Source organism: Mus pahari, chromosome 12 (assembly GCF_900095145.1).
Source record: "Mus pahari chromosome 12, PAHARI_EIJ_v1.1, whole genome shotgun sequence".
Classification (NCBI taxonomy): domain Eukaryota; kingdom Metazoa; phylum Chordata; class Mammalia; order Rodentia; family Muridae; genus Mus; species Mus pahari.
In genome coordinates, this window is record NC_034601.1 from 33075978 (window position 1) to 33101387 (window position 25410).

The window sequence follows — 25410 nt, forward strand, 5'->3', positions numbered from 1 at the left end:
GTGAAGTGAGACCCTGTTGAGAGAGTAAGCGAGCTGATAGTTACTAGTTTTAATTACAAGTTGGAGACAAACCTCTGGGACCCTCCCAGTCCTCTGTGCTTGCTCTATCACTGCAAGAGAGCTCCCTCCGGCTGGGACAGAAGTCGTGTTGGCATGGCTTTCAGCCACCTTCATACTTCTGTACTTTGAATGCTTAGCATAGTATGCTACAGAGATGTTGAGAGCTGGCTACATGGTCATCAAATGGACTTGAGCTAACTTTCTAAAAAGACATCGCCAGGGGAAGGACATGAAGGCTACAGATTTGAAAATCTTCCCAGCCGTGTTCATTTGAGCAGGGGTGCTTAAGCTTGTTCTGCTTGCAATCCAGTTTTGACTAAGAAATCTCAACGCGACCCCAGGTATACGGTTATATAATATAGACACACAAACCAAACATTTACTGATGATAAAGACATTTATTTGCAGTTTAAATATACTTTTATCCTTTATTTAAAAAGAAAATCTGCATATGAATGACATGGACGGGTCTGTTTATTTTTACAGAAAGAAGTAAATCTTGAGGCTGCTGAGGTAAAGGTTCAGAGTAAAGGTGCTTACTGCCAAGCGTGCAGAAGGACAGACAAATTCCTGCAAATTGTCCTTTGACTTTCAGTAGTGCATTCCTCCTAATATATTAATTATTAATGAAATAAACAAGTATCAAGAATTAAATCTTGGTGGAATATTTAATGCTGCATGACGCAGAACATCTTCAACATTTTCCAGTTGAATAACATATTGATTTTATAATCATCAGTGTGGAGAACAAAACAACAATTGTACATGTAATTTTTAAAAATTGCCATTTGAGTTGCTGGCTTGATTTTCATTAAAAAATAGTTAATACATTTTGGCATGGGGTTAGGGTAGGCTTCCTAACGATTTCTGAAATGACCATCATATTTTTGCAATTTTTTACTATACATCTATGCATAGTGACTATGGTGGTTTGAGCCCATGTATTTGAATGCTCAGTCGTCAGGGAGTGGAATGTACCAAACCTCTGAAACTGGACACCAGCCCCGATTAAATGCTTTCCTTTATAAGAGTTGTCATAGTCATGGTGTCTCTTCACAACAATAGAACAGTGACTAAGACATTACATGTACAATTGTTGTCTTGTGTGTGTGTGTGTGTGTGTCCACATGTGGACTTGTTCTTGAACTGCATGGGCTGGGCATGCTCCTTTTACCATGTTGATTGTGAGCATGGAAGTCATGCCATCAGGCTTGGCCTCAGGTACTTTTGCCTGATCGTGACAGCTCTCAAACAGTCGATTTTATATTCTGGGGTCTGGAGAGATAGCTCAATGGTCAAGAACACTGGCTGTTCTTTCAGAGGACCCAGGTTCAATTCCAGCATCCCCATGACAGCTCACAACTGTCAGCAACTACAGTTCCAGAGGATCTGATGCCTCTGTATCAAACATAGACTTACATACAGAAGAAACACCCTATATACACTAAGACAATTAAAAGAATATAAATAAAAGTAGGTATTCTAGGATTGGGGATGTGTCTCAGTGGTTAAAGAATAACTGTGAGGACCTGGGCTCAGATTTCTAGAACCCACATAAAAGCTGGGGTGCTTATCACTCCAGAATTGGGGGACAGAGACAGGTAGATTCTCAGAGCTCACTGGCCAGCCAGTCTAGCCAAATGGGTGAGCTCTTGGGTGAGTAAGCTATCTGCCTTTTTTTTTTTTTTATTGTGGGACCAGTACATGCCATGGTGTACAGATGTGGAGGCCAGAAGGGAAGTTAATGGATTTGGCCCTCTCCTTCAGCCTTTTGGTTCATTCTGCGGATTGAATGTAGGTAGTCAGGCTTCTATAGCACTTTAGCAGAATCTGGGGGATGTGGGGACTGTACCAAGAGAGACTTGTGGACAGAGGCTAAGAACAAGGGATGTGAACCCTGGTTCTGCTGCCTTAACTTTGTGGGTCTTGCAAAACTGAGTTAACTTTCGAGGCACACCAATATTTTTTTCCAGTAGTCCCCACCATGTAGGAAGGCAAAATGAGAGGGTTTCAAAGTCAGAAAACCACTACTGTTAAGTTTCAATATGTCTGTGGGGTCCATGCGGTGGACCCCCACCTGAAACTCATTATGTAGATCAGGCTGGTCTTGAACTCAGTGACTCATCTGCCTCTGCAGTACTGGGATTAAAAGAGTGTGTGCCCCACCACACCTGGCTGTTCTGTGTTTTATTAAATAAACTTTTCCTTCTCCCAGTCCTATTTGTGGACTGAAATATGTAATTTTTTTTCCTATGAAAAGGGAAACCTTAGCTAGATTTTTTTCAATTGAGTTAAAAATATCTGAAGGCAACAGAAAAGTTACTAATCATAACCCTAAGGTAGGCTATTTTTGAACTAGTCTTATATACAAGAATAGCCACGTCGCCAGTTTCTGCAAACAAAACCCTTGTTATTTACCTTCCTGCTGGTATAATTAGGTAGGAAGGATTTAAAGTTCTGCACCACAGCAGTTTAGGAACAGTGGCAAAGGTCTTTCATAATAGCCTGGAGAGGCACCATTCAAATGGCAAAGCTGCCAAGCAAGGCGTTTGCTTTTAACATTCTTTACCCTCCCCCATGGCATCCGACTACCTCAAAGATGATTTTAATTGTGAAGAACAAGAGCCCCTTCTGCACTTGAGGCATAAAGTCTCCGCTAAGGGATGAGATTCCAAATTGGTTGCCTGTCGGGCACATTTTCCTGGGATTTTTACTTTGTTGGTCTACGTGGTTTCGGCATATCGGTTGCCAACACGTAAGACTTACAGATCTCACACAAAACTTCAACGTTATGGTTTTGGTAATTAAAAAAAAAAAAAAAAAAAAAGGAGAATACGATTATCTTAATGGTGGACCCCCTTAAGGGCATGGATGGAACTCCCGTTTCCACATCGTCTAACATTCCTATTGTCTTCCACCAGGCCGGTGTCGCTCGTTCGCTTTATTTGCCAGGCCTTTACAGACATCTGAGTCTGCAAACACTATCCAGACCTTTACTGGCTCCCTTCAAAGCTTACTTTGTTCTGCCCCAAGTCCCTCATCAGATTTTCAAGCATTTCTGGAGATAGCATCTCAAGAGAAAGAGATGACTATGCGGGTGGATATTACAAGTATCACGGGATTACTCAGGATTGCCTGTGTCCACTCTTAACTTACTCTAGTCGTAGTAGCCACGCCACACAGCTCTCGGATGGACCAAGGCAATGGTCTCTCCTTTGCAGAACAATGGACGCTGGACTACATGTGAAACCTATTTAAGCCGCAGTGTGCAGATCATCCAACAACACTAGAAACGGCTACGAGCAATCCTGACTTGAGCTTCCTCCTAGGCTTCGGGGTACTGGCCTGACCACATTTCCCCTCACCTGTTTTCGGGGCTGCTTTGGCGCTGGACAGTCGCGCCCAAGGACCGCGCGCATCTAGCATGAGCTCATCTCTCGGGGGGGGGGGCGTTTCCAGAAGGCCCGGTCGGGCTGTGTGCGCCTGCTGCAAGGGGCTCCCCCCCCAACCCCCCAGGAGATCAGCGGTCCCCCGCGATGGGCGGGCGCGGCTGCCCAGAGGCGCTCCTTCTCTGGAAGCTTTGTTTCCATTTAAGCGCTAGAGATTTCGGCCCCGGCCCCGGCGCCCTACGTTTTTCAGAGACTAGACGTTCTCATAGGCTCAGCACGCGCGGTGGGGAGCCTGGGGCGCACTCGGTAAGCCGCGCCCGGCGGACCTCCCGGGAATGGGGACGGCTTCTCGCCCCACTAGAGCGCTCGGGGCCCGACCCTCCGACCGCAGCACTGCCGGACCCGGCTGCACAGCCAGCACGAGCGTCGGCTCGGAAAGCAGATGCAGGCCGACCACTCATCCCATCCGCCCGCTTAGGGACCACCCGAGGCCAATCCCACTGCAGCTAGGTCTTGCGATTGCACAGCAGTACGCGCCCATTGGCCGCCGCCGCGGGCCCCTGCACCCTCCTTCTCCCCTCTGAGGCTCCCCTCCCCCCGCGCTACAGCTCGGACGCTGCAGACCAATGAGATGGCACTTTATAGATGCCCTCCCTCCGCTTTCTTCTTCTCCCCGCCCCAGAGAGGGAGGGGATTCTCTGACTGGCCAGATGTCCTCGGAAGCCCCCTTCCTTTCACCAATCACTGAGAGGGGTACACGCCCAGCGGAGCTGTCCAGCCAATGAGGAAACGGGCGCGGCGCCCAGCCGTGCAGTTCCTCCCGCGACTCGGGAGTTTCGCCGTCCTTAACTCTTCAGGCTTTTTCCCTGAGGGCCAAGAGCTCTGATTGGCCACTGTCGCTATTGTCGAATCTTCTCTCTAGCCAGCCACAGAACAAGGCGAACCCTCTTCCCTTCTGTTCGGCTACCTTCGGCATTCCTCGTTGCCGGGGCGTGGTCTCCCAGCGGCGTCTCCCCATTGGTTATCCAGGCCGCTCGGCTTTTTCCGGCAGGAGCTGCAAGCAAGCGACGTCTCTGATTGGTTCCGGCTTGGGTTTCGGCTCCACAGCCGAAGCTGGCGGGCGCGGGCTCGGCGAGCGATTCCCAGACGCCTGTAACGCGGGCGGCGGGGCGCTGGGCGGTGTAAGGGCTGGGTGGGGGAGGAAGGAGGCGGAGGACGAGTAGGAAGGGGGAGGGGGAGTGGGGAAGGGCTAGGCGGCTGCGCAGACGGCGCGCCTCGCACAGAGCAGCCCCCGACCCGGCCGAATGCGGGCTTGTGTCGCCGTCGCCGTCGCCGCCGCCGCCGCCTGGGCCGAGTGACAAAGGAAGGAAGGCAGCGAGGAGGAGCCGGCCCTGCAGCCGCTGACAGGGCTTCGGGCTCCGGGCACAGCGCGGACACTTCCCGAGCAGCCGCTGAGCAAAGGCGAGGGGCGGAGGCCGGCCGTGCCGGGGCCACGGACGGGGGAGGGGACCCCGAGGGACGGAAGCGGTTGCCTGGTTCCCATGTCCCCGGCGTATGGGGAGCAGTCAGGGAGCCGCTGCCTGGGGTCTGAAGGGAGCTGCCTCCGCCGCCGCTGCCGCCATGGCCGCTGGATCCAGCCACCGCCTGCAGCTGCTCCTGGCGCAATGAGGAGAGGAGCCGCGGCCGCCGCCACCGCCACCGCCCGCCGCTGACTCGCGACTGTGCTGCCCTCCGGTTCACCCGGCCGCCGCCGCCGCCGCCGTCAGACCGCCGGATCCCGCTCGTGCCGGAGCCGCAGCGTTTGCCGTCGCATCTCCGAGCCATCTCCTCCCTCCTTCCCATCCCCCTCTCTTCAAGCGTGAGGCTCGTGATCCTTCCGCCGCTTCCCTTCTTCATTGACTTGGAAAAAAATCCCCGAGGAAAATATAATACTCAGAGTACTTATTTTCAATCAAGTATTTGCCCTCGTTCACGTGATATATATATATTTTTAAGGATTCCACTCCACCCTTTTTCTCCTCTTCCAGGAAAGGGAGGTGAAAGAATTGTATTTTTCTCCCAGCTCTAAATCATCTGTGTGTTAAATATCCGAACCGATCTGTCTTGAAGAAATACATAGCTCCTTTTTTTTCCCCTTCTTAAATAGCTATACAAAAGGAGTGAAAAGTCAAGAGAACGAAGTCTTTCTTTCTCTTTCTTGCGGGAGAACTTAATGCTGCATTTATCATTAACCTAGCACCCTAACATAAAACAAAAGGAAGAAAAGGATTAAGGAAGGAAAAGGTGATTCAAGAAGAGCCATCATGTCGGGGCGACCGAGAACCACCTCCTTTGCGGAGAGCTGCAAGCCAGTGCCGCAGCCTTCAGCTTTTGGTAGCATGAAAGTTAGCAGTGAGTATCGATTTTATTTTACACCCTTCCTCCACCTCACCATTTAGATAAGAAACCTCGAAATACCAGGATCTTACACTAACAGACCTGATAGAACAGTCAGTGGTCGTGGAAAAGGGCAAAACCAGTCTTGAGTCAAGATGAGGCAGCTCCTTTTTCTCCTCCCATTCCCGTACCCCCTCCCCCAGACTCATTAACCTTGAATTGAGAGAATATTAGTTTTATTTGGCTGACTGGATTTGAAACTTCTTTTCTTACGTTCTCCGTGCTGCTGGTAGTCAGTCTTTGCAAGTGCTCCAGTGCCTCCTGGTTAAAGGATGGAAGCGTTTGCTTGCCCAACCCTTTGAATAAAGAAGAGGACAACGCTTGATTAATAAACCATGATGTACATTTGCCGAGTCCTTGTCTTCTGGAATGAGGGAGTTTATTTTAGTTAGCTCAGGTTAACAGGGTTCTGTATTCAAAATAGAGATATTAAATGTCCCAGCCTCCTAATATTTCCTATTTGCCCCTGTGACTACACAAAGTATTTTTGAATCTGGGGATGAACTTGCTTGGTAACCCACATTGCCTTTGGAGGCAAGCTAGCATCCATCCCTCACTGGTCTAGGGGCTGGTGGAAGCTGATGAATATTCCTCAGCAGTAGCATCTCTGAGCGCGTTGTTTTCAAGTGGTTTAATGTGTTATCTCTTAACCTTCCTGTTTTGACATTACTAATCTGCCACTATATAATTTGTTTAATCAAAAGGTAACTTGGAAGGAGATTCAACTTTTGATTGAGGTTGTATTGTCATTTTGCCACATATTAAGTGTTGTCACTGACTCCTCATTTAAGTTTAATTTTGAGGTGGCATTGCATTCATTACTTATTTTTTTTTTTTTTTTAAAGCGGATACCCTTTTAGGATTATTTAAAATGTATCAGTATCTGTCAGTCTTTCCGGGGAATTTGTGCTGAAAAAAAGAGTCTGTGTTCTTGGAGTGTTTGGTATACTCAGTATCCAGTGTTCAAATGTATCTATTTGTGGAGATGTTTATGTGGTATTTCATGACAGCTTATTAGAACATAGTTACAGATTCTGGCTAAAATATCCATGTTGTTTTCCTTATTCGATGAGAAAGAAGAGGGAGGACACAGATAAAACTGTTTTGTTGCTGAGAGGAGCTGATGTAACTGAAGAACTAAGATTTTTAAAAAGTCAAAATACATGTGCTGTTATATGCAATTGATTAAGCAATTGGAAGTGTTTCCTTTTAGTCGCATGCAGGATTTCAGTTCTGTAGGCTTTTGGAACTTGTCTGAAACAGAGAAGTTCAAAGTTATATCCAAAGCGATGGCTGAGTGGGAGAGATTTTTGCAAGTTCACTTTTTTCTTTTCCTTCAGTGACTAGCTAATTTAGAACGCAGAGCATGTTAAGAGGGAAGCTGATTTTGCATCTTTCAGGGAAGGGTCATGCTTTCTAAGCACTTTACGGAGTCATTTGAAAGGAATTTTAAAAAAATGCTAGGGTAATTATCAGTCATGATGAAGTAGACGTCATGGTAACTACTGAAGAGCCTTTCATGGTACTTAAGTATCTGTGTGTTGTATGCTTTGGCTAGTCAAAAAAATGGCTTAGTCAATTTTAGACCATTTATTTATTAGGTTTATTTCAGAGATCTGTAATGCTAGAATAAATAACAAAATTGGGGACTTTTCATATTGTTTACAGGATTTTTTTTGAAAACAACTTATTCTTGATAGAGGTTCTTTAGGATGGAGGAAATCTGAGAGGAATACATTTTTTAATTTTAAACATTGAAAAAGATTAGAGTTTAATGTTATTACTATTTTTTTAAAAAATAACCTTGACATTAAGGGCATGTAGATGAAAGAAGTATTTGTTAGGTGCTGGTGTTCTAAAAGGCACATATGACATAATATATAGTCCTTGTTCCCAGAACCTCTGATATAAAGGCAGACATTCAGAAAAAGGTGAAGACCATAGCCTGATAACTATAAAATGCCAAGTGAACCATTTGTTCAGAGGGACAAAGGAAAAAGGAAGGGGTGGTGAGAAAGGAACAGGAAGATTTCTACAGAGGTGCATAAAACAGGTGCTAGCTAAGCCCAGGAGCCAATGGAGAAGCATGCAGTGCACTGGGTGGAGGGAGGCAGGCCTAGCCACAGTCTGTTCTGTATGGGAGGTGGAGGGCAAGTTGGTATAGCTCAGTTCCAGGGGCCTAAATAGAACCAGGGCATGGGAGTGCAGACTTAGAGGAAAGTTAGTTAATCAAGAGCACAGGAGGCCTGTAAAAATTTGGGTGGGGATCTAAGAGCTATCTGCACTGTGGATTGCTGAACAAGACATTCTGAGGGGATTTATAGCTGAGTGGAGAGACATTAGAAGCCTTTTGGCTGTAGTAGACTATGTTATAGAACACAATGTAAATGTGAACATGGGATGAAAGGAAGAGATTTGAAGACTTGTGAGGGGAAAACTGGCTTTGGATTGGAGGGAGGAGAATATTTGTGGAGTCAGGAGTTAAAAATAAAGTCTGAGGTTATTGGTCTGGAAGACTTGACCGCTGAGTTACATTGTTCATTGTAATGGGAAATTGAGAAAGTGCTGAGATGAGCGGGTGAATGGATGAGTTCAGGTTTTAAAAATGACATACACTAAGTATCCTTGAGATTTAGCAAACAGCTGTTAGTTACTGGCAGAAACTTAACTTTCTAGTCTGTTAATTTCTAATCCTCACCTAGAAGTGTCAGGTTGTATTTGAGGGCAGTAACTAGAGGTTGTACTTAAATATGTTTTTTGTTTTGTTTTGAGACAGTATTTCTGTGTAGCCCTGGCTGTTCTGGTACTCACTTGCTATTTAGACTTGGCTGGCCTTGAACTAACAGACAGGCTTGCTTCTGCCTCCCAAATGCTGGGATTAAAGGTGACTTCCACCAACACTTAGCATTTTATATAGTCTTTTGGTCATTCTTAAATGTATTTTTTTTACAAGTAATGAGTCTTAGGTAAAATTTTCCTATAAAATAACTATAACTATAACTATAACTATATATATATATATAAAATTATTATTTTTATACAGGGTTTCTCTGTATAGTACTGGCTGTCCTGGAACTCACTCTGTAGACCAGGATGGCCTCGAACTCAGAAATCTGCCTGCCTCTGCCTCCCGCAGTGCTGGGATTAAAGGCGTGCACCACCACTGCTAGGCTAATAATGATACTTTTAATATTTAATTAAAAATTGATTATAACTGTTTTTTGGTTGAGGCATTTATCCCAAGATAAAATAAGTATACTTCAAATGCTTTTTACTTTAATTTATTTTTATTTTATGTGCACTAGTGTGTTACCTATATGTATGTCTTATGTGAAGGTGCTGGAACTGGAGTTACATCTGTGAACTGTCATGTGGGTGCTGGGAATTGAACTCTGTCCTCTGGAAGCGCAGCCAGTGCTCTTAACCACTGAACCATCTCTCCAGCCCCTCAAATACTTTTTCCTTGCTGTAATGAAATCAATTTTTATTTACATCCAGGTTTATGAAGATTAAATGAATATCAACATACGCACAGATTCTACTGTAAAATAACACCTTTTACTCAAAATTGAGAAAGTACATGGTAATTTTGGCTAACATTTTGTCAAATGCATATGGTGAGGCTGGGTAGTGGTGGCACATGGCTTTGATCAGGACTCTGGAGGCAGAGGCACTTGGATCTCTGTTAGTTTGTGGTAAGTTCCAGGACAGCCATGGCTATACAGAGAAACTGTCTCAAAAAAAAAAAAAAAAAGAAGAAGAAGAAGGAGGCTTATGGTGAACTCTTGGAAGACAACAGTTGCCCAGGTACAATGCTTGTATACAAGGTATGTAAAGAGGAAAATACTATCACTTGAGTTGTTTCATCATATAAAATTTTTTTGATTAAAATTTTTATTAGCAGCTGTGTGGAATGGCACAGACCTTTAATCCCAGCACTGAGGAGGCAGGCTGGTCACTGAGTTCAAGGCCTTGTCTACATAGCAAGTGAGTTCCAGACCAGCTAGGACTGCATAGAGAGAGACCCTATGTCAAAACAACAACAACAACAAAATCATTACCGAAAATAGACCAATTTATAGTTGCATAGTATTCTGCAGTATCAAATTACACTGTCTTATAATTAAAGACTAGTAAGCAATTTGGAGGTGCCCTAGTTTCCAAGGAAGGTTCATTTCCTGTGGTATGTAAGAAATAGGTTATTAGGAACTAGCTAATTTCTATTTTCCTTTCCTGTTTTTTTTGAGACAGGGTTTCCCTGTGTAGCTCTAGCTGTCCAGGAACTAGCTTTGGAGAGACAGAAATCTGTCTTCCTCTGCCTCCCAAGGGCTAGGACTAAAGTGTGCCCCACCACACCCATCTCACTAGCTAATTTCTTGATTTTCCTATTTAATGGAGAAAAAAAAAAGTTGTTCGTGTGTTTTATTGAAAACCAGGGCCTTGCTTTTCACTCCTATCAGCGAAACTGACTCACAGTTGTTAAAGGCTTAAGATATTTAAGCAAGCTTTGCACAGACTTTTGTTGCCTACACCTCGAGGATGCTAATTATCAAGTGATAAGCCCTATTTCAAAACTTTAAAGGGACCTAGGGATTGAGCAGTTTACTATGGCTGACTGGGAACTGCATTTAGAAAATGAGGTGTCTTCTCATATTTCCATCCCTTCAGATGAGACTTGCATCTGGTTTCTGGACTTGAATTGCAGGCGTGAGGTTTTGTTTGGGGCTGACAAATCTGGGAAAGCCCAAGTTATTATTAAGTACTAGCAGTATACTATGTTATGGGGAAACTTTTTAAAAATATTTATTCAATATATATGAGTGTTCTGTTTTCAGACACACTAGAAGAGGGAATCAGATCCCATTACAGAGGGTTGTGAGCCACCAAGTAGGTGCTGGATTTGAACTGAGGACCTCTGGAAGAGCAGTCAGTGCTCTTCACCATTGAGCTATGGCTTCAGGCCCAGAAAACTTTGTGTGAGCTTTGTGCATAGAGAAGGCTAAGGAATATGCTGACCGGAGTGCCACAGTTCCTTCTTTTCTGTTTCTGTTTTTATCTTATACTTCACATTAAAAATTTTACACTTGTTGATTTAGTGTCTGTGTATGTGCATGTTTAGCTCTCTCCTTCAATTATATGTGTGCTAAGGCTTGAACTTAGATCATCAGGTTTGGTGGCAAGGGCTTTTAGCAGCAAGTGAAGCTGTCTTCGTTTTCTAGAATTTTTAAAGAAGGCTTAGGGGCTTGAGGGGCAGGGATGATGACAGGCAGGATGTGAGGAGACAGTGTCCTCCAGTGTGAGTGGGGAGCATAGTGTATGGGCAGGGCAGCAGTAAGGCCTGCTTCCAAGACAGGACCAATCTGATTCCCCAGGCACTGCTCCACAGAGAACATAGTCACTCAGAAATGAAGTTGTTGGAACAGTTAGCATCATCTTCTGTCTGATCTTTCGGCGATGTTCTACTGGTGGTAAAAAAGGAAAATCATGTGTAATTTGAAGAAAAAGAGTTTCATGGTACAAGAATCTTGGCGTGGATGTTGGTATCTAACTTTGGTTATATAAATGTTTTTTGATTATCACAAAAATTGCCTTTGAAACTTTTGAATATGATGTGGAAAAATACGTGGGTAAAAGCTTCTGTGCATAGAAGAGCAAGTGACAATTGATGGAGAAACATTTTTCTTGAAATGACCTTACAGTTAAGTTTACAGACCAGGGGAGTTGAGGTTCAACAGGTGATGGCACTCAGTGCTGGCCACAGTTCAATCCCAGGATGAGGAGCTGGGAATTTAAGCAGGCTACCATGTCCCACAACTCTTAAAGGATGTTCAAGCCCTTTAAAGGATAATTTAGCAATGACTCTGTGACTTTTCACCATAGTGGTTTTGAAATTAGTTCCAGGTATGCCTATTAGTAAATACAGTATGTACTTATAGTTTCTTGAAAAAAATAATGGGATTTACACCAGAACAAAAGGGAAAATAATATGTGGCTTACTTTGTTATTGTTTAATGTTGTCAGCACTGGTTTCTTTAGGAGAGTATTGGCAGTCTGTGAATAAATCTGCATTTGCTCTATATTTATAATTTAATATAATATCAGATTCTTTGGAATCTGACCTTTTTAGAATTGGTTAGTGATTGACAAAATAAGCCAAACAATCAGATTAAAAACTGTGGACAATTAATAAACTGACAAATTGGTTTTGTTGCTGTTAGACCTGGCATCAGGCTGATAGATCTGTAGCTTTGTGTCCTGGCTTGTAGGGATCTCAAAGCTTTTTTTTAAAGAGTTATTATTTAACACTTTCTAGTCTGCTTTTTCAACTTTTTACCTGCAGATTCATTTTGCTGGCCCTCATTTAAGTGATTTTATTTTATTTTATTTGTTCTGTCTTTTAAAATGTTATGACTAGCTGTGTAGAGAGAGTAAGTATATGAAACCCTGGTCTATGCCAGGAGAATTGAAAAGGTAGGTATCCTAACTGTGGGTATCTTTGAATGTCTGAGATCTTCACAAAGGCCAAGTCTCTCTTTGTATGTGACATTCTCTGCTTCCCCTCTTCTATAAAATCAGGTAATATCTTTCAGTGACTTCCCCGTTTACTTCTTGGCATTTTGAAGAGACATAGTTGAGTCAAATACATTTATTTGGTCATCTGCCTTCCAAGACCTACTTGTCAGGTGCAGCCTTAACTGGGATTGCTGTTCTCTCTAGTAGTCTTTGTCCCTTATTGATTAGTATAATTTTAGTTGATCTTTAAAAATAACATGAGAGCAAGCCTTGTGATCCCAGCTGCTCAGAGACTGAGGCAGGAGAGCAAGTCCAAGGGCTGCTTGGGTGGCTGACATTCTGTCAGAGTGTGTAGAGCGCTGGGGATAACACTCAGCTGTGGGGTGTTCGTCTAGCATGTGTGAGACCATGGTTCATTCTCCAGTACGAGGAGAAATAAATTCAAGGCAAATATAAAGCAGAATGAAATTAACATTAGATATTGTTTCTGCTTTCTCATAGTAGAGATCACTGTCATGTCCATCTACCTTTTGCTATAATATAATTAAACTATTATTTTTAGTCAAACTATTAAATCATTTCCACTGTCTAGACATTGAACAGTAGTCAGAGCCGAAACAAGTTGTGAAAACGCCCACACTTCCTTTTGAGAAGAGCTGTTTTGGAATATAATTCATATATCATAATTTTATCCATTGATCATTTAGTTGTTATTAGTATTTTCATAGAGTTGTGTGGCCATCACCATGACTTAATTTTAGGATATTTTTCTCAACAATCCCCTCCACACACACACAAAGAATCCTTGGGTCCATTACTAGTCTCTTTTATCATCTATTGCCTAGCTATAGGTAAGCATAACTCTCTTATCTCTAGTCTAGATTTTATATACATGGATCTATAGTATGGTCTTTTCTCCCCCTCTCTTCTTTGTTTTGGTTTTTGAACCAGGGTCTCACTGTCTATTCCTTGCTGTCTTGGAACCTGTTGTGTAGACTAGGTTGGCCTCAAACTCGACATCTACCCATCTCTGTCCTCTTGAGTGGGATTACATGCATGCACCACTATGTCTGTCCTGGCTTTTTGTGACAAGGTCACACTCTGAAATCCAGAGTGTGCTGGAACTTGGGATCTTCATGCCTTTGCTTCTCCAGTGTCTGATAGGCTGAAATTGCAGACGTGATATATTACCACTTCTGTCACTGCCTTTCCTTTATGACTAGCTTCTTTTCCTTGACACATCTTACAGTCTTCCATGCTAAAGCATGTATGATAAAAAGGCCTCCTTCCTTTTTATTGCTGAGTAATAATTTCATTAAATGGAAGTGTCATGTGCATCAGTCCATTAGCATTTGGGTTTTCTGGTTTTTGGCAACACGACTAATAACTGCTTTGGACATTCATGCTCAAGTTTTGATGTGGATGTGTTTTAAGTCTTCTGAGTATGTACCTAGAAATGGAACTGCTAGATCATATGGTAACTTGTTGATCATTTTAAAGAACTGTGAAACCTTTTCTAAATTCATAGCCAAGTTTCTTTCCGTTATTTTGTTTTTAAATACCTTTATTGTTGCCATTTCTTTTTCTTGTACTGTCTGTAGTGATACAGGCTTGGCTTTACTCCACAGATGTATCAGTTTTTCAGGCTCTTGTGGATTTCTACTTGCTATAACTCCTTTTCTTCTCCCACAGCATCCTTTTTTATAGAGCCCTAACTTGACTGCTGGTACCTGAGCTGGTGGGTCTCCAGGATCTTTTGAGCAGATGACTTCATTCTCCTGTTACTTGGACCATGTGTTTGTGTATCACTACTGCAGAGTTATTATCTAATATTATCTTGTGACATCAGCCAATAGTGCTCAAAGTTATGATTTGGTAAATATATCTGGAAATATTCTTAGTTGATATGTATTTATTTAATTCATTCATTTATTTTTGAGGCAGAATCTCACTGTGTAGCACAGGCTGGTCTTAAATTTGCTATTCTCCTGTGTCAGCTTCCTGACTAGGGGTTAGGTATGTGCCACTATACTTCTGTCAGTGATTTTTCTGTATTTGTTCCAAAGGGAAATAGGAAAGGGACATGGTTTTTGGCAAATATCTTCACCTCCTCTGCATGAGACACAGGTTTTTGGACATTTCTTATTAAGATTTTATGATCAGTTGATGACTGAGAATTCTGCCAACTTCTAAGTATATGTATACCAATTATACATTCTGGAACTATAGGATGAGTTCAGAGATGCAATGGACCTAATATAAGTTGGACTTAAGCCAAAAATATTAATCACCTGACATCCATAAGCCCCTGCTTTAACTGAAGGTCTGCAATGTTTCTTGGGGTCTCCTGGAATCCGTCCCAATTCAGAACCAGTATCTAGTAGATCTTGGAAAGTCTGATTAGTTCCCCCCTCCCCCAAGCCCCAAAATAAACAGTTACCCTTGTAAAGAGGTATATGTCTCTTTGGGGAAGGAGTAGAGAAAGGCTAACAGTAAAACTTTAAGATATTTATTTTAGTCTGTGTTCTGTTGCTATGAAGAGACATCATGACCACAGCAGCTCATAGAACAGAGAGCACTTAATTGGAACTAGCTTATAGTTTCAGTTTAGTCTGTTATCATCATGGAGTGGAGTATGAGAGCATGCAGACAGACTCAAAGGTAGAGAAGAAAGTAGCTAAGAGTGCTACATCTGGATCCACAGGCAGGAGGAAAAAGAGAGTGAATGGGCCTGGCCTGGCTTGGGATTTTAAAACCTCAAGCCCCACTATCAGACACACTTCCACTGAGAAGGACACATCTACTCCAGTGAGGCCACACCTCCTAATCCTTCTCAAACAGTGCCACTACCTGATGACTAAACATTCAAATACATGAGCCACTAGGAGGCCTTTTATTAATTTTTTTTTTTTTCAAACTACCACAGTATTTTATCAAGGTCTTTCCTCAGGAGAACCTGGCCATCTCTTCATTCAAGGAGTTCTGGGTCTACAGACTGGCTCAAGTCTGGAAATTGGTTCATGGGCCAAGGCTCTCATAGCTGAGATACAATGTAGCCTTTCCTTAATTTGTTTGAGAAATTTTCTGAGTAAACAGATCAAAGAGGAATCCAGTAGGCATCTTATCTGTTTCATGCCTAGAAACACCACAGTTAATTAGCCAGTACTAAAGGTCCCAATGAGTCATTCCACCATAAAATTTATTTTGCCTGTGCTGACTTTTACAGGTTAAGCCATTTGACATTGCTTTGTCTATTCTACTCATTGCAATAGTTATGATCACTTCGCCTTTGGTGATTCAGTTCTGCCACTGGCCCCTGCTTCTTTGGAGCCCAGTTAACCCATTGCATTTACTTTGTCCAACTGAGCAGGAGCATCTCCAGCCCTAAGGTATGGCACAGGGAAAAGGACAACAGCAAAGCTCTTCAAATGGTGCCCTGGTGCCCTTTCACCATTGCATCTTAGAGGGTGTCTTAGTCAGGGTTTCTGTTCCTGCACAAACATCATGACCAAGAAGCAAGTTGGGGAGGAAAGGGTTTATTCAGCTTATACTTCCATACTGCTGTTCATCACCAAAGGAAGTCAGGACTGGAACTCAAGCAGGTCAGGAAGCAGGAGCTGATGCAGAGGCCATGGAGGGATGTTACTGGCTTGCTTCCCCTGGCTTGCTCACCTTTCTTTTTCTTTTTTTTTTTTTTTGTTTTTTTGTTTTTTGTTTTTTGTTTTTTTTGAGACAGGGTTTCTCTGTGTAGCCTTGGCTGTCCTGGAACTCACTCTGTAGACCAGGCTGGCCTCGAACTCAGAAATCCGCCTGCCTCTGCCTCCTGAGTGCTGGGATTAAAGGTGTGTGCCACCACGCCCGGCTTTGCTCAGATTTCTTATAGAACCCAGGACTACCAGCCCAGGGATGGTACCACCTACAATGGCCCCCCCCTCCTTTGATCACTAATTGAGAAAATGCCTTATAGCTGGATCTCATGGAGACATTTCCTCAAGGGAGGCTCCTTTCTCTGTGATAACTCCAGCTTGTGTCAAGTTGACACACAAAACCAGCTAGTACATAGGATTAATGAGAGGCATGTCTCATGGACCTTCCTATTGCGGAGGATTAGGTTTTACACAGCATACTTGCTATAGCGTTGCAGTTTTTCCAAGCCTTAACAATCCCTTCATCAGCTAAGCAAAGTGATACCAGGCATCTCAACTCCTTTTTAGCAGGCTCTCTTTGACAAATACTCAAGCCAATTCAAGCAAATTTCAGTCACCTTTTAAAATTCTGTAAGCTTCTGTATTAAACCTAAAATCTCCACTCAGAGGGCCCATATCAATAAACTTACATGATTCAGTTTTATGTTCTTTCCGTCATTATTCCACTAAAAATCCATTCCCACACAGATTCCCCAGACTTCTGACTGTGTGAGTTAGAAAATTCATTCAAGTATTTAGTAGTGTAGTACCTTTCCTCCCAGACTACACTTTCTATCTCTGCTCTAGGAGCCTGTTTTATTAAGTTTGGTTATGGGTGTAGAGACGACTATTGGTAGACCCTGAAGGATATCAGTATTACAGTCTTGTCTGGCATCACCTTCAGAGAAAGTCACTACTAGTTTAGCAGACAATGAAGGATTAATTTACTTAGAGGCGAAAAAGACAGTATTTCAGGCAGTGCCATTGCGAGTACACCTGCTGAGGGTGGAGAGAACATTTCCTTAGGTGAGATAAACCCTTGAGAATCTGAGGTTTAAAAGTTCTTGGCTTCAGTAGGGTCTTCCCACACATCCCCATCCCAAGTTCTAGGATTCCATTCTTTGCCAATTAATGCTCTTATTAACCACTACAACTTGCTTGTTATTTTCCGTTGTCAGTTTATCTAGACGTGCTAGGAACAGCCTACCAGCATCATCATCGTTCTAATATTTCCACCGGTTGTCAAACATTTTACATGCAGAATCATCAAAGCCACTGCCTTTCATAATTGGTAAATCGTCAAAGCTACTGCCTTTCATAATTGGTGAATCTGGGTACCCAGATGCATTTGTCTCCTTATGATTGTAAAATAGTTCACGCCATGGGCTTTCTCCAAAGGCTTCAGTAACTGTTGGTGTTGGCAAATTGGAAAGACTATTTCAGATACTTAAAAGATTCATTCTTATACTTCTATTGTTCTAGAACCACTTTTTGTTTCCAATATCTGTATTAGGCTAGAGACACATAAACCCCAAGTGTAAGACATGTAGGCCCTACATATTTTTGGCCACATAAAGTAAAAATGACAGATTAAATAAAATTTATTTATGTATTTTAGCCCTGTATATTAAAATATTTCAACATATAATTATGAAAATTATTGTTGTTTCATACTATTTTTTCATATTAAATCTTCATTGCCTAGTTTTTCACACTTAATTACTGATTTTTTTTGTTTGGTTGGTTGGGTTTCTTTTTTTGTTTTTTTTTTTCATTTTTTTATTTTTTGAGACAGGGTTTCTCTGTATAGCCCTGGCTGTCCTGGAACTCACTTTGTAGACCAGGGTGGCCTTGAACTCAGAAATCCGCCTGCCTCTGCCTCCCGAGTGCTGGGATTAAAGGCGTGTGCCACCACGCCCGGCTAATTACTGATTTTTGAGTAGCCACAGTGGTTATTGTAATGAGTAGTATAGGTTAAAATTTTGTTCAAGAATTAATTCAATTTGCTAATCATGTATTTTAGTTATTTTCAGCTAATAAGAAAAGTGTATATGGGTTATGGACACTTCAGTTATTCATGTCTTTTTTAGTTGTGTTTTCCCCTTTTTTGAAATTTTATATTGTCAGAGGTTAAGGGAATTTTATGTTCTTCAAAGGGTGCTTACTATTAGGGTAATATTTTCTTTCTGTATTAGCATAACTGCCAATATGAGTTTTTTTTTGTTTTGTTTTGTTTTCAGACAGGGTTTCTCTGTGTAGCCCTGGCTGTCCTGGAACTCACTCTGTAGACCAGACTCGCCTTGAACTTACAAAGATCTTCCTGCCTCTGCCTTCCAAGTGCACCACCTCCCTCACCTGGCAATATGTTGATATTTATTGCTTGTTAGATGTATCTTGCTCTGATTGCCCTGATCACAATGAACTGTACTGGCCTAGATGATCTTTGTTATATGTTCTCTCCCTTGATCTTATAAAGACCGTCTGAGCATTTAGTCCCAATACCTTTCTCCTTAGCCGTTTAGTCATCCATTTCTTACCCATGGTTGAGAAATTCACTTGTGTGTGATTCCTTTGACACTCCTAGTGCCTTTCGTACATGCTACCTTACATTCTAGTCAACCTGTCCTGTTTCCTTCTAGGAGATGGTAAGCTACAGCGTGACATACAAGCATCCCATTTACCTTGGTTTCCTGTAGTGTACAGGACAGTGCTTTCTGTATTGTATATCCATACTGAGTTGAAGGCATGTGCTGTGCCACGATGTGATAGTGTGTGGCTCTGGGATATTTGGGAATTGAGCTCAGGTCTTCTGGAAAGAGCAGCAAAGGCTCTTAAATACTGAGCCATCTCTTCAGTTCTTGTTATTTAAAGGAGAAATAGAAAGAAGGAATGTTAGGCAGAGACTTCAGTCATACTGTGAGCTTAGTGTTTATTGTCTTTGAACTCTTGGGATGATGGCTAAATGAATGGAATAATTCAACGACTAGAATACAGCTGCTAGGCCGTACAGAGTAAGCATGGAACCTTTGGAACATTGAGCACGTGCAGTATTGGAGTGGGTAAGGATAGAAGAGAGATTTAGAACAGGGAATCTTGACAAGTTTCCTTTCACCAAGAAGTTGATTCTCTAAAAGAATAGAGAATAAGTAGACAGTACCTAAATGTGAACATCGTTGATATACAGCTGTAGTCTTTTGAGGGAGTCATGAAAACTATGGGTCTTTAGGATTTTTTGATAAACTTGTATATATTAGTCTGTCACTTCTGAGTTCCCCAGAGAGAGTGAAGAATATCATTAATATTTGTTGCTAAATAATTGTTTTCTAAATATGTATAAACTGTGACTGTTTATATTTGAATATGCAAAGTAGTTTTGACTAATCAGCATGGTATATTTCTGTGAGTATTTGTGTGCATTGTGAGGTACTCGCTAATATACAGTTCTGGAACATGGGCAAGATTTGTTTTCTTTGTGAATAGGAAATAAACTTTTTTTGAACCAAGGGGTTACTAATAGGCATTAGGGATCACTTTACACTTTTGAGAACTTTAAAATCATATATAAGAATTCATGAGTTCTCAAAAACCGAGGAATGGCCGTGTGCCTTGGAAAAAAAAAGTCCTAGTTTTTAATTTTTTTTGTTCTACATTAAGGATGATGAGAACTTATTACAAAAGAAAATGGGACTGAGTAGGTCAACTTCCTCAGTCCTTAGAAGAGTGGTCCCCAGTAGAACAGTCACCAACTGCACTGCTTTTGAGATGGTATCAGGGTAAATGACAGACCTGGTTTAATTTCAGAATTAATTTAGAAGTGAAAGAATGTTTGATAATGTAGTTGTGCATTATGTGTGATTTAAGCCACAACATTTTTGTTGTTATAAGCTTGTCACATAGAAAGCCCGTGCATGTTCTAAAGTGTAGTAGAAAAATTGAAGCTGCTGATGTGGATGGGTGGGATAGAAACAAAACTGACTTGGTTGTGATGGCAGTGAATCTCCCTGGATATAGGTGATGGCCGATGTGAGCAGTATAACTCAGACTTCACTTGTAGATGCCTACTGTTTAACAAACACTGTCATCTTAAGTCCAAAACACTTGAGTCGTTATTGTCAGTATTTAATAGATGAGGAACCAAGGTGACTTTAATTGGTATATTCAAATGCTTTATTTGATGCTTTAATTGCTGTATCCAGAATCTTAGAACTAGTAGAGAATAAGGCCAGTGCTGTGTTGCATCTAGCCTCTCCAGGCTTTGGGTATTTATTGCATCACTATACAACACTAAGGAAATTAATTTTATCTTTACCACAGTTTTAGAAGACACGTGATTTTTAAAAGAGGAAACTAAGGCTTAGTGGACCCCACATTTAAGCAGGATCCACAGCCACACAGTGAAACTGTTATCTTAAAGTAAGGCAGGAGGTTGGGAAACTGGTCATGATGCAGAGCTGGTGGTGAGTTCATAATTACCATGGCTCCTAGATTTTAACTTTTCCATCTTACTGTATCACCATTTGATTGCTGTTAACTACCGACTCTTGGGTTTACCCCTGAGAAACAGCAGCTTGGTAACAGTATAAGGAAGACCACCCCTCCATTTAATAAAGGACTAGCAGCAAACTGACTCTGTAGGCAGGTCCTATATCAGTTGCCCTGTACAGATGAACTCCATGTACCATAGGGGAAGATTGCAGAGCACACTCTAAATTGCAGTGCTTTTTTGAATAAGGTTCGATACTATCTTTATGTATTTATATTAGTTTCTTTAGAATCAACATTTGACTATGTAAGATCACTCCAGGCTCCACTCTGATAAAATACAGTAGACATTTATTGTTTTCTTGAGGAAAAAAAAAAGTCCACATTTTCTTTTTGCAAGTGGTGGAATCCACCTCTAATATGCTTTAGAGGACTTTAAGGAAGGTATCCTTCCTTCTTAGGGACCTGACATTTTAAAAGTATTAGTTGTAATCAGCAGATATTGGGCAAGAGGTACCTTTTTATGTTGTGTGGATCAGATATTTGTATAGACATTCTTTTAGACTGCATTGTTTTTGAAAACTATTTTTAGTTTGGTGTGTGTATAGTGGCAGTGTGGTGTGTATTGACTACTATGGTGTGTATTAACTGTTTCATTAAGATGACCAAATACGATAGAAACATCAGATTACTCTGGAGTATAACATCTTTTCCCCCATACTGGGATATTAACGTATTACCCTTCAAAACTATGGATAACTATTTTGGCTCATTGAGAATCACTAAGGTTATTAATTAAGAATTAAACAGAATGTTTCATTTCCCCCCATTCAGTTTTACTCTCAGTTTTGCAGAACACTGCTGAGAAGCCTTTTCTCCATGCAGAAAGCTGTCTTTGAGACAGCTGACATCATCCAGAGCTCTAGGAACTTCAGACAGCATTGACTACTTGTGGCTGAGAGGTTTTTATAGGAGACCTTTGAGTAAGCTACTTTGTCCTTGCCAGGACATTTTTAAAGGATCAGCCAGCAGCTCCAAACTTAGCTTAGTAGAGGGAACAGTTGGAAGAAGGAAGAAATCACAGGCTCCTCTCTGTTTCCACCTCTGTATCCCCTCTCCCAACTTAGGTCTTTATGGGTGCTGAATTCAGCTTCCCATAGAATAATTTTCTTCGGGCTTTTTTGTTAACTTGATACTTGTAAATAGACACTGAATATTCCCCACTTATATAAGACTGTAGATGAGAATATTTTTATGAACCAGCATGCCTTCATCACCAGTTTCTGAAATTTGTTACATATGCTTAAGACAATGAACAGAATGGCAGCACCATAATTCTACCTTTCAATATTAAAAAGGAAGTTCTTTAATCTTGAAGAGTCAGGAGGTGCCATGATGACTTTGTGGAGGTACATGACCATTTGAGGGAATTGGTTCCTTCCCAGCTTGTGGGTCCTTGTGATTGAGCTCAGGTTGTCTGGCTTGGAGGGAAGCAACTTTTCCTACTGAGCCACACTGGTCCTTCATTTGGCCTGCCTTAGTGTTGCATGCCTTTAGTCCCTGCACTCAGAGGCAGAGGCAAAGAGAGGCTGAGAGGCAGGCAGAGGCAGGAGGATCTCAGAGTTCATTGAGTGGTTGTACTGTTTCTGCTCACCACAGATTCTTGCATGAACCTGCTAATTCTATGAATTTCCTTGTTCTTAATGTTTTATAGAAAGGTAATTGTACACTGTGTGACTATGGGGCTTTTTGTGTTTGGCCTTTCACTCAGTATATTTTTAGGGTTCATTTTTATTTGTACCATGTTTCATTTTAATGGCTAGATAACTGTGCTCCATGTGTGCCGTGTGTGTGTGTGTGTGTGTGTGTGTGTGTGTGTGTGTGTGTGTATGTGTGTGTTTCCATATCCCTCATTTTATTTATTTAGTTATTCCTTTTTTTTGGGTCTGAATATTCTGTATAGAGTTCCTCTGAACCTATGCGTAGAAGATTTTGGTTGAGCGACAGGTATTTCTTTAGGATATATTCCCAGTAATATTGCTTGGCTATGTGGCATTTCAGTGTCTAATACACTGTGGGATAGTCAATATGTTTTTCATAGGGCTTGTACCATTTGACATTACCACCAGCAATTGGGTTCCAGTTTTTCTCCATCCTTTAGTACTTATTTTCTATTAAGATTTATTTTCCTTTTGTTTATGTATATGAGTGCCTGTGCATGTGAGTGTAGGTGCCTGTGGAGGTCAGAAGAAGGGATTGGTGGATTTCAGCCACTCATGTGGGTGTTGAGAACCAAACTGGTCTATTGCAAACAGCAAACACCTTTCATTGCCTTTTGATCATGGCTGTTTATTCTAGTAGTGAAACGACACAGCACTTCCACCCATTTGTTCTGTAGCTGTTTGCTTTTTTTCTTTTGGAGAAGTGTGTATGAAAATCCTTTGCCTTGAAAAATGTACTGATTAAATTTGCTATTGAATTGTATGGGAACTGTGGAATAGTTTACCCTTATTTTTATTATGAAGGTATTTTACCTTTACTATAGGTACATTTAAAAATTCACTTTCTGTGCTTTGCCTTTTCAATCCCTTGATAGTGACCTGTGATGCCCAGAAGTTAACTTTTGACTAAGTTGGATGTATCCAATATTTTCTTCTTTGCTTGTGCTTTTGTATAAAAATGCAATGCCAACTTCAAGTGTTTGTTTTCCTGTAGTGCTGGCATTGAACCTAGGACCTCCTGTATGTATGCTCTGCAACTCAACTGCTGAGCTGTATCTCCATCCCTCCTATTTTTTTTAAAAATGTTTTTATATATATGGAGTTTTGCCTGTCTGTATGCTTGTGCAATACATGCGTGCCTGGTGGGGGCAGGAGAGAGCGTCGGTTCCCTGGAACTGGCATTACAGATGGTTGTGAGCCACTATGTAGGTGCTGGGAACTAAACCCTGGTTCAGTGGAAGCATAGCCAGTGGTCTTAACTGCTGAGGTGTCTCCAGCTCCATCTATCTAGATCGGTCTGGAACTTTTCCTCTGCCTCAGCATCTTGAATGTATGCCACCATGTCTAACATGCTTTTTAAGTGAGAAACACATCATGATTTAATGTTTCCCGAACTATTTCAGGATATCAAATTTGGATTATAAAATTTCCCTTTCAGATTTTAAGTTTTAAACTTAGAGTTCTGTTCTCTTATGAGGAAATCTTGAGTAGTAAATGACTATATTTGTACATAAGTTGTCTAATTACTGTTATTTTGAAATTGTAAAAAATAATTAACAGTAATGTAAGAATCATGTGAAATTAATAATTTCTAAGGATGTATAGGGAGATCACTGTTTTAAAATTATTTGAAAAGATCTTGTGGATTAAGCTATATATTTGATAAATAGTGTCATGAATATCTAGAGGAACAGAACCTATAGAATGAATATATATATATATATATATATACACACACACACACATATTTACACACACACAGATATATCTATATATAGATCTATCTATCTATCTATCTATCTATCTATCTATCTATCTATCTAGGCTTTATTAGAGTGGATTACAGGAGGTGTGGTCCAGCTAGTCTAGTCTAAGAGTGCTGTCTAAGAATCCACTTGTTTAGTCCATGAGGCTGGATATCTCAGCTAGTCTTCAGTATACAGTGGAATCCTGAAGTAGGCTGTAATGCCAGTGAAGGAATGGTCTTGTAAGCCAGAGAGAGAGCAAGCAGGCAAAGAAAGCCACCTTGCATTTTCTGTGTATTTGTATAAGCGGCCAGCGGAAGGGGTGGGCCAGATTAAGGTGGATCTTCCCATTTAATTGAGGGAAAAAAATTCCTAATAAGTATACCCAGCCACTTGAGTTTCAGTTAATTCCAGATGTAGTCAAGATGACAACCAAGAATAGCCATTACATGTAGATAGGCATTTTTTTTTTTTTTTTTTAAATCTTGCTGTCAATGTTTTTCTGAGACATATAGGCCCTCGATGGGCTGAAACTCACTATGTAGACTTTGCTGGCCTTGAACTCCCAGAGATCCACCTGCTTCTGCCTGCTGTGTGCTGGAATATGTGTATGCTACCACATCAGACAGTCAGTGTTTTCTAAATCATATTTTAAATTTTTAAGATTTATTTTATTTTTATGTATATGAGTGTTTTACATACATATATGTATGTGTACCTTGTGCATGCCTCGTGCCTGTGGAGGTTAGAAGGTGTCAGATCCTCTGGAACTGGAGTTATGGATGCTTATGGTTTCTAGGGATCAAACTCAGGTCCTCTGTAAGAGCTCCTACCTGCTGAGCCATCTCTTCAGCCCATTTAGTGTATTCTTTAAAAAGTCATACATTTAGACAGTGTGTTTTGATCATTCCTATCCACCACCATCTCCCTGCAACCCCCTCCCTCCCCATTCCATGCCCTGCTTTTGTTGTTAATCCCAGAATCTAGTTAGTGCCTCCCCGTGCATGTGGGCACAGCACATGCATTGGGTCACGGGCAATCTGCTGTCGACCATGCAAGAGGAGAGTGACTGCTCCTCTCCCTGTCCTTCAGTCGCCAACAGCTTCTCTACTGATGTTGCTGTCAGCTTTTAGGGATACTTCCTCACTCCCATTTTGAATTCTGTTTTATAATTGTAAAATATGTACACAATTCCAAACCCCAACCCACATGTGTAAGGGAAAGGAAAATCTTACAGCCTTTCACTGAATCAGTTAAGAATAGGCATGTGTGCCGGGCGGTGGTGGCGCTCGCCTTTAATCCCAGCACTCGGGAGGCAGAGGCAGGCAGATTTCTGAGTTCGAGGCCAGCCTGGTCTACAAAGTGAGTTCCAGGACAG

General features: G+C 41.7%; 1 protein-coding gene across 2 annotated transcripts in view; it reads left to right on the forward strand.

Moving 5' to 3' along the window:
• Nucleotides 1–4270: 4270 nt before the first annotated feature.
• Gsk3b (glycogen synthase kinase 3 beta) overlaps nucleotides 4271–25410 on the forward strand; it is a 156048-nt gene continuing 134908 nt past the window's right edge. Inside the window, exon 1 of one of the 2 annotated variants that reach the window (XM_021209356.2) lies at nucleotides 4271–5840. In XM_021209356.2, the coding sequence (XP_021065015.1) occupies nucleotides 5753–5840 (88 nt within the window). In that variant the 5' untranslated portion in view covers nucleotides 4271–5752. The remainder of the gene's footprint in view (nucleotides 5841–25410) is intronic. The other variant, XM_021209355.2, reaches the window with a different exon arrangement.